At 39.8% G+C, this 16,497-nt stretch overlaps 1 protein-coding gene across 2 annotated transcripts in view; it reads right to left on the bottom strand.

Annotated features, from left to right (window-relative positions):
• The window catches only part of LOC139216402 (junction plakoglobin-like), a 106,355-nt gene that overhangs the window by 22,029 nt on the left and 67,829 nt on the right, over positions 1-16,497 (bottom strand). For both annotated transcript variants that reach the window (XM_070847498.1, XM_070847500.1), the window contains exons 4-10: positions 12,624-12,877; positions 12,295-12,533; positions 9,011-9,212; positions 8,785-8,929; positions 8,594-8,697; positions 4,446-4,565; positions 3,899-4,117 (exon numbers count right to left, since the gene is read on the bottom strand). In XM_070847498.1, coding sequence (XP_070703599.1) covers positions 3,899-4,117; positions 4,446-4,565; positions 8,594-8,697; positions 8,785-8,929; positions 9,011-9,212; positions 12,295-12,533; positions 12,624-12,877 — 1,283 coding nt within the window. The remainder of the gene's footprint in view (positions 1-3,898; positions 4,118-4,445; positions 4,566-8,593; positions 8,698-8,784; positions 8,930-9,010; positions 9,213-12,294; positions 12,534-12,623; positions 12,878-16,497) is intronic.

Genomic DNA, 16,497 nt, shown 5'->3' with positions numbered 1-16,497 from the left:
ACATTGTCAGTTCACAGAGAAAAGTTGTTCAGAGTGCAGAAGATTCGGTCCTACTTTGTCTTCTTGCTTGTCTTTTGTGAAAAACAGGACATGTGAAAAGTTTGTGTCCTTCCCTTCTTGTTGATGTTGTGCTAAAGTGCTGCTGGACTCCTAGCTCTGGTCATATGCATGTGCCAGATTGTAGAACCACAACCATGTCCAGTCACTTAGGAATGAAAAAAACATAACTGTGTCCTCAGTTATTTCCTCTGGTCTGGACTTAAATAAGGCATCATGAGGTTCTATAATTTATGCCATTCCTGTCAATTATTTGGTAAACCAAATGAGGTCATTCATACTGCTCCATTAAAGCCAATTATAGTTGTCAGTGAACTATTTGAACATGTTATTGTTGTTTTGCATTGGTACTTAAAACACACTCCTTACTGTGATGCAACACATCACATTATCTTGTTACTTAGATTGAAAAGCAGTGCCATTATAAAAGCCTTTCTCCAGCATTGGCCTTTCAAAATGCATCCAGACCAGTGATCAAATTTCGTGTCTAAAATCTTAGTCCTGTCATGTTTGAGCAAAGTGTCTTCCAGCATTTATCAACTACAGAGCCAGGGCTCGTTAGAAAGTTTGGACCAAACTCTAAAGAGTGTGAAATCAAGAGTTGCCACTCTTGTTTGCTGCTGAAAGAAACGTTGTAGGAGTCTTTAGAGTTCAGTCCAGCTGATTCACTTTTTAGCCACACCATGCATGGTCTGTCAAGTCTGCTGCGAGAAAAGAGGTCCTTGGATAAATCCAGGTCCAGAGAAAACATTTTGGGCCTAGAGGTAGACTGCATTATTCGTGTGATTTGGCCCGTGACTCACTCTCGACTCACTCTCAACCCCCTAACCCCACCTACATAACAAGGCTGCATGTGAATGTGTGTGTCTGCTTCTCAGACAGTGACTATCACTGCATGTGTTTATGTGCAGCTAATATGCAACAGCCAATAGGTTTTGAAGGAGACGTAATGCAAACTAGATTATGTTTTCTATCTAAAATAGTGAGGAAATGCTGATTAACCCATTTGGCAAGTGTAATGTGGATACATCATTTTTGATTTAACATATCAGCTCATAGGGACCACTGCATAATCAAGGTGCAGTGGTTATTTTTAAGGTTAAGGTTATTTTTTCAAGGTTAGTTTTGGCCCTGGCAGCACATGGTTAAAATCAGGGAATGGTAGGGGTCTTATATAGAAAAGGTCTGCAGGGGCTTGAGACAACATGTTTATTAACACTAGACACAAACCATGATAATGACTGAGACTAATTACAAGCAGAAGTCCAAACCCTGGTCTCTGGTGTTAAAGTCCTGCACTTTGTACACCCACCATCCACCTTGGATATATTGTAATTGGAAATTAGGAAATTTCTACTAATGTAGACCTCTTCTGCAATGATTTTGACTATTCACTATTGAGGGAGTACCTCTGCTTTAAGGAAGTGGACCATTAAATCACTAGTAGATCCATTCATCCACTGTCTATACTGCTTATCCTTAAGGGTCGCGGGGGGCTGAAGCCAATCCCAGCTGACATTGGGCGAGAGGTGGGGTACACCCACATGAGACGGACAAGCATTCACATTCAAATTCACCTCTACGGGCAATTTAGAGTCACCAATTAACCTAATCTGCATGTGGGGCAAAGCTGGCGTACCCAGGGGGAACGTATGCAAGCATGCGGAGAACATCCAAACTCCACAAAGAAAGGCCCCGGGTTCAAATTGCAAACCTGCCAGCCTGCAGATTCAAACCTAGAACCTTCTTGCTCAGAGGCAACAGTACTAACGACCACACCACCGTACCCATTAGTAGATCCCTTTAATGAAAATCATAATCCAAGTTATTAAAACTGTGGTCTTATTTTTGCACTTTTGATGATCATTTCTATTAGTTATTATAAAATCTTCAGTCAACATTAGTTATGAACACAGTTTCAAACCTCTTATTTTGGAGGTAAAAGTGGAAACACCCAAAGTAGTGGCAGTGATCCCTCATTATAAACGCAACATGCATGCAACTACAGTAACTTTCTAATTTAGGATTCTGCCTAAAGGTTTTAATAACAACCATAAATATCCCAATATATGTAAATACAAATTAAACTTATTGACAGTAAACGTTTTGAAGTGACTGTACATTTAACATGAATATCTAACTGTAATGTTGATCAATGAATAGCTAATATCTCCACTTGTAACATGAAGCATCCTGAAAATAGCGATATGGAAATGGGTTTGTTGAATAAATAATGTCTTTAAACAGTGTTTTTCTGCCCACCATGACTTTGTAAGATTGTCCAACATGAGGTTGCTGCTGTTTGTTGTCTGTTGTTGTTGTGAAGCTATTAGTTGGTGCATTAAACGTAGCCATGAGCATTTCTTTGTTTTCCTCTTCCACCAGTGTGAAATATGACCGGCATTAACAGATATCAAAAAGTAATTTGCCGCATTCACACGGTGGCCAGTTTTGATTTACGCTCCGCAGGGGCCTGCACAGCAGAGAGAAACCATGTCAAACACACCAAACAAATAATTTCAAATTCTACTAAATCTGTCTTTGGACACTGTTTACTGACAACACCTTGAAAAACTTGGCTGTGTTTTTGTTCTGTTTTCCCTCCATGAATTAGTTTCACCAGCAGGTCAAAATGTTTACTTGTCCTGTTAAATATCACAACATCTTTTGGACAAAAATTTGTAGACAGACATTTGTGATACCTAGATATTGTATCCTAATAACTAATAACTGAGATGAGAGTGCACGTCACAGTCCCTGACACTCGGCCAGTGAACATGTATCTTTTCCTCTCTGGAGCTCTGCCCTCCTACAGCTGCAGACACACCAGCAGATTGTTGCTGTTGCTGATTTAACATCTTCGTTTTGTCTGATTCTCACATTGTATATCAAGACTTTGTGTAATGCTGTGATAAACATAACAAGTACTCAAGTAAAAGTAAAAAAAAGGACTTTGTTACAGCAACAAAAGTTAATGTAATGTGTTACTTCCACCCCTGGTGAGATGGACGTGAAGAATCCGACAGAAACATTAATTCAATTAGTGTAATGCAAATGCAATTATAATAGTTGTGTTGTCGGTTTAATAACTGATTATAATGAGAAACTGTGAAAGTCTATAAATGATTATGTTGACACACTCCAGGCTCCATAGTAAGGTTCTAGAAATAGCTACACTGTCAGCATGTTGTTTATTTCCCTCAGAACTTTTGTTTTGTACATTAATGAAGCTCGAGGGACTGCTCGCTAGAATTCAGACTTTAAGTGTTTATTCTACTCCAGCTATTGTCAGTTCCCTCTCTCTCTCTCTCCTGCTACCTTTAAGTGTCGCTCAGTCTCAGGCTCTCTTCTTCACTGAGAAACAAAACAACCAGCTTTGTGTCTGGAGTTCTCTGTCTCTGTCTCTCTATATCCATCTGTCTGTCTGTCTGTCTGTCTGTCTCTCTCTCTCTCTCTCTCTGTTTATATATATATATATATATATATACCCATCCATCTGTCTGTCTGTTTCTCTCTCTCTCTGTATCTATCTGTCTGTCTGTGTGTCTGTGCATCTGTCTGTCTGTCTGTCTGTCTCTCCAGGGACACGACATGCCAGCGGGTGTTCTCACAGATGAAGTGTGTTGAAAGAGAAACATGTGGAAGATGTGTGTGTGTGTGTGTGTGTGTTCGTCTGTGGGTGATGTTCTGGCTGTTCTTGCCTGTGTGTCTTTGCTATCATCCCTTACCTTCAGATTTTCTGACATCGTATAAACGCCATCAGTGCTATTAACATTCTTTCCTTTCCTTTCCTGAGGCTGATTACCATTTGACAAAAGTATACCAATTCAAACCCTCTCACCTTTACTACAGGCCAGTAGTGTGGCTGCCCCAGCAGCTTGACGACAGCCGGTATACCGTAGTGCAGTCGTACAGCATTCTGCGCCAGCTCTGCGTCCTGGTGGCGGGAGGTGAGGTGGCGCAGGGCACAGACTGCCGGCTCAGCAACATCCTCCTTCTCCCCAGCACGAAGCACTGCATGGATCAACGCCTCCACACCACCATACTGAGTCACCAGAGTCTGAGGGATAACAGGTTGAAGAGAATGGAATAAAGTTGTTCATCTGAAATACAGATGTGTAGTGATGCTTATTTCACCATGAAAGTGTGACAAAGGTGAATAGTATTAAAATATGGGGTGGATGGAAACAATCATCATGCTTGGCATGGTATGTCATACTAATGACTGTGCTGTAGGTAAACTTAAACTGATTTTAATTCAGAATAGTGCCACAATATTCCGGCCACTCAAAGTGCATTAACAATAAATGTGAAAAGTTCACATACAGCTACATAAATATGCTCCACATACTTTACCACCATGTAATGTACCATCTCATTGTGGTTACCTTGTTGCGTGCATTATTACAAGTTAGGTTGGAGAGGATGCCGGTCGCACAGGTCAACATGTTGACGTCATCTGAGCCCAGCTGGGTCACCAATATCTGCAGCAGACCGTCTAACCCCTCCTACAGACAGAAACCAATGGAGACCAACGGAGACAGACAGACAGACAAAAACAAATTAACAAATCATAGTGATAACTTGACTTAAGCACAACCTCCACATAACAGGGCTGGTAAGAAAGAAATGATTTCCGCACCATATGTAACAAATGTGACTGTGAAGCCTGTAAATGTGAACTCAAGTCAGCTTAAAAACATGACAGTTGTGAAATCTGTGGTGGTATTAGGAGATACCAGCCACAATTTGCTGTTTCTTGGGTTTTTTTAATTGCAGTTGTGTTGACCCCTGCCCTTCGCTGCCACTCTGTGTTTTGTATACCTATTTTTCAAATACCTGGTCAGCAGATCACCTGAGCCCAGTGCTCCCAGTCTATCAAGCCCTGGCTGCTACTAATTTCCCTGCAGGCACCTGCTTGGTTATGCTGCAGTTTTAGTTCCTCTTCATTTCTGCTCTTTATTATGTTCACATGCACCTCAAAACACTCACAGCTCCACTCTCATGTGCACCCTACATTAATAATTCTACTGACCGTGACCTTACAAGCCAGGTTGTGATACAATAAACATAATTTTGCAAATTACAGTTGCGAAGTTGTTTGACTCATCTATGTTGCTTCCTTGATCCAGGGTAATAACACATCAGCGGTTTGTCGAGGTTAAAACATTCAGCAGACACCGGAAGTTACTTTAAATTGTTATCAGTACACTCTGAAGATACTCTTGACACTCTTGAAGATATTTCATATTGGGTACAATTATTATAACATCCATGATCTTAACGCGGTCGTGTGATTTGTCAGCTATTTGTCCCTGAGTTGTAGTTGCCTTAGATGTGACACTGATTACCAGCAGGCACTATTTGAGTAATATTTCAGGGGTAGTATCCTGTGCTACATTAGTAGTGTGATGGATGATTTCTAGTCCTACATTTGAGATTATGGTCCTGGTATCCATTAGATTAGAGAACCATTAGACTTTTATGGTGTTGGTGTGCATTTCATGTGCTGGTTGCAGCTTAGGTCTTTTTGAAAGATTTCAGTTGCAGCTTACTATTTATTTAGATGTGGGAAAGTTATCTAGCATTGCAAATCTTGATGACATAAGTAATGCACTCTCACTAGCTGCTAGGACATTGAGGTTAGCAGTTGTGCGAAAACATTTAAAAGAGATCATTACTTTAACTGAAAAAGCTATCAAGTCAGCGTCCCCATTAGCATCTCAGAAAAGAACACCCACTCAAATGCTGCCACTTAGTTGAGCTATAACGAACTGGCTCTATAAGGACCATAGTTTCAGGACAAGTAAAGGCAGCGCCCAATAGGAGAAGCAAATGCATTTAGAATATGACTATTTCTTATGGCATGTAATGTGGTCACTGTATTGCTCTTGAGAAAGAAACCAAACCAAACCAATCAATCCTTTAGCTTTAATAAAATCTATAAGAAATGCTGCTGTGGCTCTTTATCCTCACATTCCATCTGAAGGTCATCTCAAGACGAAGGCTGGTGGTAAAATACTTGCTGTTCCTGATATAACCCCTTCTCATGTGCTGTCCGAAAGCCCCGCCAGACTTGAAAAAGAAGGGGCATGGCAAAAACTCCTCTTGCACTTCTTGACACCTAGCATAAGATAACCTGATTCCACGTCTACAAAGGAAAAGATACAACTTTGTCTCCTCTCTTTGAAAAAGCTTTTTCAGAGGATGCAATTGCAGATGTTTCCTTTGGGTAATTTTGTAAATTGAAAGTTAAAGAGAAAGCAGACCTCTCTTTAGATGTCTTCAAAGGGAGATTTGTGTAGTTCTAAGTTGTTTTTAGTCCTGATTTCTTGCAGACAAAGTAGTTTTGACACTTCCAAATCTGCCTTGCAGGCTTACTACAGTGAACCATATGTGATTCATCATCAGGTTGATGAGTGTAAATACTTACCCAGACTAGAAACGTTAAAGTGCAGCCAAAACAGCTTGATCTCCCTGGCTTGATGCAATTGACTGTAAAACACGAACCCAAGTTTGGGTACGGAATATGAGCCAAACTAAAGAATCAAGTGTTGATTTTTCTCCAGCCCCGATCACTTCTGCACAGACTCTAGCTCCAAATGACATTGCCACCACAATATGGCATCCAGGATATTTTGGCTTCACTTTTTACAGTGGGAGGATTTGGAAACATGTCGTCCATCTTTATATAAAGTCTACAGTTTATATCAGGAATGTATTGAAAACTCTATTCTGAGAGGAACCAGGGTGTGATCCTGCATGTGAGATCTGCCGCATTGCTGAACAATGTAACTCATGTAGCTGAGACTGACACTGATGTTATTGAACAAAAAATTACTCAAGGTAGTCTTCTAAAAACCTGCCCAAGTTGTTTCTCACTTGGATACCTCAGAGCATTTTGACATTATTGAGGTGATTAAAAACCATCCTGCCCTTTCATCAATGTAAAGCATGATATTGATGTCGATAATGCTGCACTTGTTAAGTTCTGCTGCAAGTTCCTCTCACTCAGAAATATATGCATCTCAGGTCTGTACCATGGCTTTGGGGCTGCAAAATGCAGCCACACTGCAGTGTCTGATAGATCATGAGTTAAAAGGAGTTGCAAATTGAGAGATAGATAACATGATGATTTAGAGCTCAACCTGCTTGAAATGTGTAGCTCAGTTAGAAGAGATGTTCCATAGTTGCCTTCCTTGAGCCAGGACATAGACTGAGTAATTCAGTTCAACCGGTATGTTCAAGTTCATAATTTCTTTTGTCTTTTAGCTTGAATAGGATTTTGAATGTATAGTATCAGCGCTGCTTCAATACACACACCAGATGAAACTAAAAGGCTTTTTCCACTTGTGGGACCTTTAGAAACCATAACCTGAACTTTTAATAAATGAGGCTTTGGTTCTGCCTCACATTTCCACTATTTCAGAAACCAGAATGTTTAGGATATGTGCCATTAAAAAGGTGGCACCAGGCTAAAGATTGTCATTTATGCATTTTTGGTAGTAGTTTGTAGGACATCAGCAATAAGTGCAGCTAATATTGATTTTCCAACATGTTTTCATGTAATACCATGTGTTCATGGAAAGGCCCCATCCACAGTAGAAGGTTGACTGAATGCAAAGAGCAAAGAGTGAATGAGACCCTGACCAGACCATCACCAGTCTTGCTGACCAATTTGCCAGAGCTTTCTGCCAGTCCCACTCTCTCTCTGCTCCTTTTTTGCCAAACTAGCCAGCTGCTTAATACTCTCCTGAACCAGATAAGTGAGAGAAGCAGGCAAACAAACTGAGAGACTACAGCTTTTTCTTTTATCCATCATGAGACAGATATTGCAATATAGTATCATAGATCCAAGAGTGGCATGTGGTCACACTGCTATCACTTAGTGAAATGAATAGCACCACCACTGTGCATACAATTTACAGTTTACACAGGAAAATGCAGAACAGCAAAACATGCGTGTAGAAAATTTGTAATAACAATATTGCTTGTGTATTGAAACACACATCCTTCCAGTGCTTAGCTAAACAGCCCTGCATTATTAATCAAACTATTCCATTCCATCCCACGAAAGTATCTGAAATTTGAATTCAGTACACCTCTAAGCAAATGTTCCCGTTTAAATTGGGAGGGCACGAGTGGGGACAACAGCAACAATGGTTACACCTGAAGTTAAAGGTGGTGTAGTGGAAAAGGCTAAATACAGAGTACTTCAAGGTCCAATGGCTGGGACGTGTTGATTTGGGGATGGAGTGTGATAAAATGTTGCTTTTCAGGTGCAGTGACAGGCGTCATATGCTGCCAGCTACAGTGCCTGGAGAAGTTCATCACTCAGGTCCAATGGAAAATGAGAAGGTGTGAACTTCGCTTTCGAGTTTTGAGTTTCTCCTTAAGTACAGATGTGTCTGTGCCCAGGCAGAGTGGGAAATCACAGGTTGTACCATGCTCCCTTCGCAATGGAATCCATACATGTGGTACTAGTAGTGGGAGTAGTAGCATTGTCAGTGGTAATAGTGGGTGAATCAATACGTACCTGTTTGGTTGCAGCATCTGACAGATTGCGGAGCGTCCACAGACAGTTCTGAATCAGACGCTGACTGGAACCTGTAAGATGCTGGCCCAAAGCCTGCATACCACCTGGACACACATGTTAAAATACAGTTACATACTACACAGACATCAACACTGATTGTTCTACGTCCATGCTCAGTGATGTGGACATACCAGCTTCCACTATCGCAGGCTTGTTGCTGGGACAGACAGATAGCACTTTGAGCACACGGCTGGTGGTCCACAATAGCTTCTCATAGTTGTAGTTCCTCATGATGAAGACAAGGCCCTCTGGGCCCCCATTGGCTAGGATGATCAGCTGACAAAAAACAAGAAGTCACAAGTGTAATTCTGTAACAATTAACTGGACACAACAAAAATGTCAAGGTCCTCTCCTCACCTTGCTCTCCTGGTTGCCATAAGACAGGAGCTGTAGACAGTCAGTGGTGATGGCCAGGAACTTAGGGTTACTCTTCTTCAGTAAGGGAACCATCCTCTGCAGGCCATCAGCAAGACGCACTGCCATCTTGGCCCCCTCTTGGTGCAGCAGCAAGTTGTGGAGGGTGGTGATGGCATAAAATAAGACTGATTCCACTGGTGAACTACATGAGTGAGATAAACAGAGGATAAGAAAGAGAAAATGAAATAGATATTTCATAAAATGAACTCATTTCAAGGGCCATTAAGCAATGGATGACCTTTACTGGCCTCTGTCAGCCACTACTATTTCATTCATGGACACGGGGTGGAGATGCTTTTGTAGTTAGTGCTGCTTGCTCACGGCACCATCCTCTATCATTAAGTATTTGAAAAGGCAACAGTGTTTTGTTTGTGTGACATTGTCACTACAGCATATACCACATGACTGACCAGAAGGGGTGTGATTTCTTTCATATGTTTCAGCCTTACTAGACAGATGGCAATGGCTTTTCTGTCAGTTGATGGTCAGTCCACCACTATGTGGTGTGTTCAGACTGAAATAACTCAGCTACTAGTTGATAGGCTGTCATCAAATATTGCATAGACATTCATGTGTAGGCAGAAAAGTACAGTCAATGGAAAATTAAGTTATTGTTGGTTTGAACAGAAGTGTTCGGAGATATAATGTCATTTTACTACTGTGTCTGATGACATTCAATCCAATTTATTTTGCAGCCTACGGGTGTTTTTTTTTAATTTCATCATATAACAAGTTATTTTGTTATTTACTCATTTTGTCGGAAGTTGTTGTGTAGAAGGCAAGGTTAGATTTGGGCTTTTGTTTTAGTTCTAAACATGAGTAACATACTGTACAAACAAAATTTAAAACACACAGTATGAGACGTAGAAAAAGATTAAAAGAAAGTTAACAGAATGAGGAAGGAAGTGAGAGATTAAACAGCCTTCACGAAGAAAACAGCTGATTATTATTGCATCTATCATTATGAGTTTGAAGCTCGTTTGAAATAATATTTAGCTCACACCCATAGATCATACATCTCTATCAGTAATGGGATGAACAAAAGATTTTATTAAAGAAAGTGAAACAGGACTTTTCTGATATCAATGCCTATTTCTGATTAGACCTCCCCCCCAACCCACGTGACACACACACACACACATACACACACACAAACACACATGAAGACTTATTATGGCATTATGCAAAGACATTATGCAAGAGGTTTCACAGGCCAACAGTGGTATGAACAAAACCAAACCTGAAGAGTGGCACAGAAAGAAAAGCTGCATGTATAAATGGAAGTCACACACACACGAAACAGGCTGATCTCTGTGAAGCTCTTTTAGTTTTTATTTTTTTATTCAATTTTCTTTCATTTTCTGTATGAATTAAGCTCCTGAATCAATTATGAGTGTGAATTATGCTCCTTCCGCTAAGCCTCAGTGTGGGGGGATTAACTCTGTAGCCCTGCCTGAGGGTTGGAAAGGGCCTGAATTTGGTGGCAAAATTGAAAGCTAGTTCATTAGCCTCATCTGCTGCAGTTTTCAGGTGGTCTCTGGTTACCATATTGGAGGTGGAAAGCTTTCAATAGGTCACCACCTGGCAATCAGAGAAACATTCCATTTCCACCCAAACTGAGCTCAGCTAAACTCTGTTCAACTACTGTACACTTGGTTCCACAGTGTATGTCTGCAGATGGTGTCTTTCAATTGTCTTTTTTTCAGCAAAACTATGAATTGTTTTTATTAAGTATTTGCAAAGCATCTCAAGTCAATGGATTTCCTTACTTCTTAATTTTATAAGGACTCATCAAATGAAAATGTGAAAAAAATGTGACTAGAGATATCCAAAACGATAATTGATATGTCTTTAAATGTGATGAATTAAAGATATCTTAAACCAAATTAGAACTGGTCAAAGTATTGAAATTAACTTATAAATTTTAGTTTTAGTTTATCTAGAACTAGTTTGGATTGGCATAATATCTGATATCTAAAATTTGAATGTTGTCTAATCAAAATGTAGAGATATCTTCAATGAAAGATTTGACTAGTTATAACTGCATTGAGGATATAAATTTAATCCTGTCTTAAATATTTCTCCTCATTTCCTGCATTGAAACAAACTGAATACTGGTGGTTACAATTGTTGTAACAATAATTTACTTATATCTATATTTAATATTGATTGGTTTCAGACCTCTTTAGAGACTAAATATGGATACAGTATTTATTGTCTCCCATTTTCTCTGCAGACCATAGCATATGCCCTTAGGTCATGCAGTATAAACTCCATGAAGACAATGTAAAGACAAAGTGTTCTGTTGTATGCTGATGATATTGTCCTGGTCATGGTCAAACATTATCTTCAAGCTATTCTTAATGTTGTGTCATCTGATAAATTCTGTATTGATTTATTATTCCAAAAACTATCCATGTTTAATTCTGTTGCTCAAACATCTGCTCACGTACTAGTGTCTAGTTGTTGTGGACTGTACTATTCTATAATAACCTAAAAGCAGAAAAGGTCCACATACAAAAAACACTGTCACTAATACTGCATGTATTGCTGCTTCCACTATACAATGGTCTTTTCCAACATGGTTCATGGCTCAAGGCTCATTCTGCACATGCCTGCCTATTTTCCTACAGCACCATTTAGTCTGATCGTTTGCACACATGCCCTTTCATTGTGCAACAATCAATTGTTTGTTGTCAGATTTGAAGAGTCAATTTTCAATGTGACCTCGGACCTGCCATCTGTTTTTCTAAATATCATCATTCCAGCTGTTTTTTTAGAGTCACTACTCTAAAAGCAAATGCCCATAAACATGAAGAAAATCTTGGCTTTGATTCCAAGAGCTTATTATAAATTATGTATGTGAGCATATACACATATATCAGTATAAGACAGTGTTCCTCTTTATCTTCTTACATCTAGCAATATATTTGACATTATCCCCCTTGTAGAAAGTTGTAGAGAACAGGAGTAAAAATTAATAAAAAGTACTTTCTTAATAAAGTATTTAATAAACAACATAAGTATTTAACATGTGGGTAATTACCATAGTTCATTCACTCATAAGATTGCATTTCCATTGAATCTATAGGAGATACTTATAAATCAAAGGGAATTAACACTATGTTCCATTTAGTAACACCATGTTTAGCCCCACTGATGGTAAGACACTACATTATTTGTCATCATTATGTAATTATTGTAATCTAATGAGGTATTTCAACCTTAGCATGCGGACCAGTGCTGGTATCCCTCCAGACTTGAATATGGCCAGCAGTCCCTCCCTCTGGTGCGACAGGCTGTGGAGCACGCTGGCTGCACAACGGGCTGTCTCCATGTCAACCGCTGTCGTCATTGCACGCACCACAGCACCCACCATGGCTGGAGACTGCACCAGCACCCGTCGACTGGCCTCCTTACGGGTCAGCTGGTTGACTATCATGGCGGCCTTATTCACCACGACCTAGCAAGAAGAGACAGTGTCTTTGTTAAATAGAACAAGTGTGTCTGAAGACTCAATTAGAACATTTTTAGTGATTCAGTGGAGACGTACTGGATCGTCATCCCCGAGCAACTTGGTGAGCTCTGGCACTGCCCTGGTAGCCAGCTCAGCATCATCCTGGTAGTTTATCAGATGGACGATAGCCGTCTTCAGCAGCTGAGAGGGTTCAGCCAGTCGTTGCACATTGCTCTGCTGTGTGGGATCTGATTGGACGGGCATGGCTGCCTCCCCCTCTACCAGGGTCTCTGGGAACATGGCGGCCCTGACTCGCTGCGCCCGGGTTAGTGAATACTGAGCTTCTAAATCTGACATAGGGAGATGAAGAGAGAGGAAGATAAGTGTGTGTATGTGTGTGTGTGTGTGTGTGTGGGTGACTCAAAAAAAAAAATAAATAAATGATACCATAGCAGCAGCATTTGTATACATGAAAGAAGCAAAGAAGACGACACAGTAAGACTGACTATTAAATAAATTGGTTTAATGATGCTTAAATATGTAATCAAAGTTGGGAGATTACGTTTGATCGTGTGACTTCAGCTAACATGTTAATGAGTGTTATCTGAATGTATTATGTGTCCAGTTTACATGAAGTCTTTACCATTAGTTCCCCAAAGGACAAGTATTTTGGGGATGCGCCTCATTAAATGTGAGTTAATTTGACTTAATGTGGCAAAATCTGGTTAAATCTACACAAAACAAAGCAGACGCACTGTCTGCCTCAGAGCCAGCAGCACAGTCCAAAGCAAAATGTTAAAGTAGATTTGCTTACATTAAATTCTTCTTGAGCTGTCTCTCATCCACATCCCACACAAATGCAGTACATCCAACAGCTGACATTGCCAAAGGCCATCTCTATACCAAGTACAGTTTCCCCCCTTATAAAACCACCTGTCATTACATGTCCAGAGTTCCCCATTAAGGTCATGTGGTCACACCTTAGCTAATTCCATTTATTGCATATGACTGCCACAAGGGGTGACTTGCCAAGACTTGCCAACCATGATTGGGTGATGGACACTACATTCTGATCATGGACTGGACTTTTCACATTTGTCAGAACATTGTCAAAACATTATGAAAAGTCATAAGAAGACACACGTATGGGTAAAATAATGTATTTCTGTCTTTCTATTTTGCTAAAAGATTGTAGTGTTGGTTGATTATAGGGTCTGGTCAGATTTGTCCTTGAATGGTGATAAATTAGCAGTAATTAATTGGGGCAATATAACAGCACTTTAAAGATAATTTGGCCACATTTGGTCCTTACACTAGTGTAAATTACACTTGCATGTATGCACACCATACCTGTATACAAACAAGTGTGATTACATTCACCTATGCAGATACACAGTGTAGTGTAAACTGCACCTCAACCATCCAAGTCCAAATCTGTTGAGTAGTATTTGTGTCCCTTTAATCCATCCTTGGTTAACACTTGGTAACTGATCAGCCAGATGGCTCATTTCAAGCAGACCACACTTTAAGCACACTCAAGCCTAGAGTCGCTGCTTAGTGAACCCAGAGTACAGCTGAGGAATTTGAAAATCAGCCAAAGTTCTTACAATTTGTCCCAAAGGGAACAGGATATTTGTTCTAATTTTTACTCTTAAGTTTTACTGAACTAAAATTATCACCCTCTGGGTAGCTCTAGAGGAGACGACAGAGAACACCCAAAGTTAGGATGCATTATTTGCCAGCCATGAAGATCAATGGCAGTCCATTGTACTTTGTAGAAATATTTCAGCTGACCGACAGCTCAATTGCCGGGCTGCTACTGTAGGTGCACTTTTTGATTTTAGTTTGTGAACATGGCACTTCTCACTCACTTGCTGAGCCTCTGAAATGCTATTTGAACCCAAATAGTATTAGAACCTTTCAAATGCAGAGCTTTACACAGCTAATTAGGATGATAATGTAATGATATATTTAAGATTTACAAAATGAGTCACAAATGAGACACACATCTCATGGAAGCAATTGTGGTATTTTAAACTTTAAATATTAATGCCATTACATTTTGGGTAGCAACCAAACGAAACCTTTTATGCTCTTGCTGATGTCATCAGTGACGACATGCGTCATACCTAGTATGGGGGGGATTGTCTGTAGTTTAATGTGTTATGTTGATTCATATTTTTGTTATTGTAAGTTTTCTTTATTTGTAACTTTAGTTGTTTTTGTCAATTATGGGTGGGAAACTAGCAAAGTAAGAATTTCATTGCTCAGTGTTACCACCGTGTTTACTTTACTGTGCACATGACGAATAAACATCTTGAAAAACAATCTTGAAATCTTGAAAATCTGGTGGTTTGTATAACTTATAGTGGCCCTTCAAGAGCCCCTAGTCTCATATTACGCACGTTACTATTAAACCAAATACTTTTGTTCAGAAGTGCTGCATTAAATATAGATGTGATTGTGCAATACATTACAGTAAAATAATGAATACATGTGTTGTTCAAAAAGCCAAGCTATATATTATTTTTGTTTACACCAAATATGAATGTCTGTACCTTATTGGTTTCGTTTAGGCCCATGTGTACTTTGGTTTCACAATATAAATAAAGCGCTCCAGAAGTGATGTGGGAAAGTTTCAAAGCATTTGATGCAGTTAAAAATCTTACTGCTTTAAATATCATTATTTTGTTCACTAAATCTTGTGCTATAAAAAGTAATCACTTCTAAAAGGGGTATACATGTCTATGTTTAGACTTCGTTTGAGGTGGTCACGGGATCTTTGGCAAGGCATCAAAACATCTTGTCATAATACTTTGAAAGCTCGAAACTGTGTTGAGTGCTATGCTTCAGGCATAACACAAGTCTCTTGAGTCTGTGACCCACCACCTTCTTAGACACTTGTCTACCTTCAGCAGCTTTGGTTGGTTAGGCTAATTAAATTTAAACTGTCTATAAACTGTCTGAGGCTGACACTATCCCCTGCTCTTTATTGAACATTTAGAGGAGTGTTTCACTTTATAGTCTCCAGTGACTATATGCAGTGAATTTTATGCTTGTAACCTGTAGGTGAGTTGGCCCAAACACAGAATGAGACACAAGAGTGCGATGCACTTGAGAACTTACTTGGACAAGTGAAACAAAAGCAAGGTTTATCTAAAGTGTATTCTAATACCATGTTTTAAAACAGAAGGCTTCAAGGATGAGGATGAGAGCACAGCTCTCTTAAGTATCTAAAAAAAACTGGCATCATCACTACACAGATTAATTAAGCAGCACGTCTAGTCAGTGCTTAGTCAGGGGGCCAGAAAAAGTCATGAAACACATCAAAATCCACAGTGCCTGAAGCAAATTGAACAACGCCTCAGTGCTATTAAAACGAAAACAGTACTGAACAAAACTGTCATTACAAACAAAGCTTTAATATTTACATTTATTAGTCAGAGCATTGACATAAATCACTCAAAATCAGCAGAGGGAAGCCGTAGATACAGCTGTTTACAGCTTACATCTCTCTCTCTCTCTCTCTCTCTCTCTCTCTCTCTCATTTCCCTGTTGTTTCCCCTGTGTCAGTGTTGCTTGGAGTAAATTGGGGCTGAAAGTTCTATTTACAACCACGAAAAGCAAGCAGGCTGAGATTCCGAACTAACTGACCAGTTCCGTCTGTACTCACTTCACCAGTTCACACCACAAATGTCCACTTGCTGAGTTGTGGGACTTACAGTGATCATAAGCCACATAGTTACACACCAGAAATGATTCAACCACTTGCCAGCATTCAGTGCATCAACTGATAATAACAAATCCAATCAAATACATGTTGGTTGCAATCTGAGAGATCCCAGGCCTGGCAAAAATCTTAGCAATAACTCCATCTCGACAGTGCTGACCTTCGAGGGGACGAAGAGTCGGACAGTCCAAAACAGAGGAAGCCATCCAAGCTCATTAGCTGTGTTGCACACTTCACTTT

Source organism: Pempheris klunzingeri, chromosome 17, assembly GCF_042242105.1.
Source record: "Pempheris klunzingeri isolate RE-2024b chromosome 17, fPemKlu1.hap1, whole genome shotgun sequence".
NCBI lineage: Eukaryota > Metazoa > Chordata > Actinopteri > Acropomatiformes > Pempheridae > Pempheris > Pempheris klunzingeri.
The sequence above is the reverse complement of the archived record's forward strand: the minus strand, read 5'-3'. Positions and strand labels throughout refer to the sequence as shown.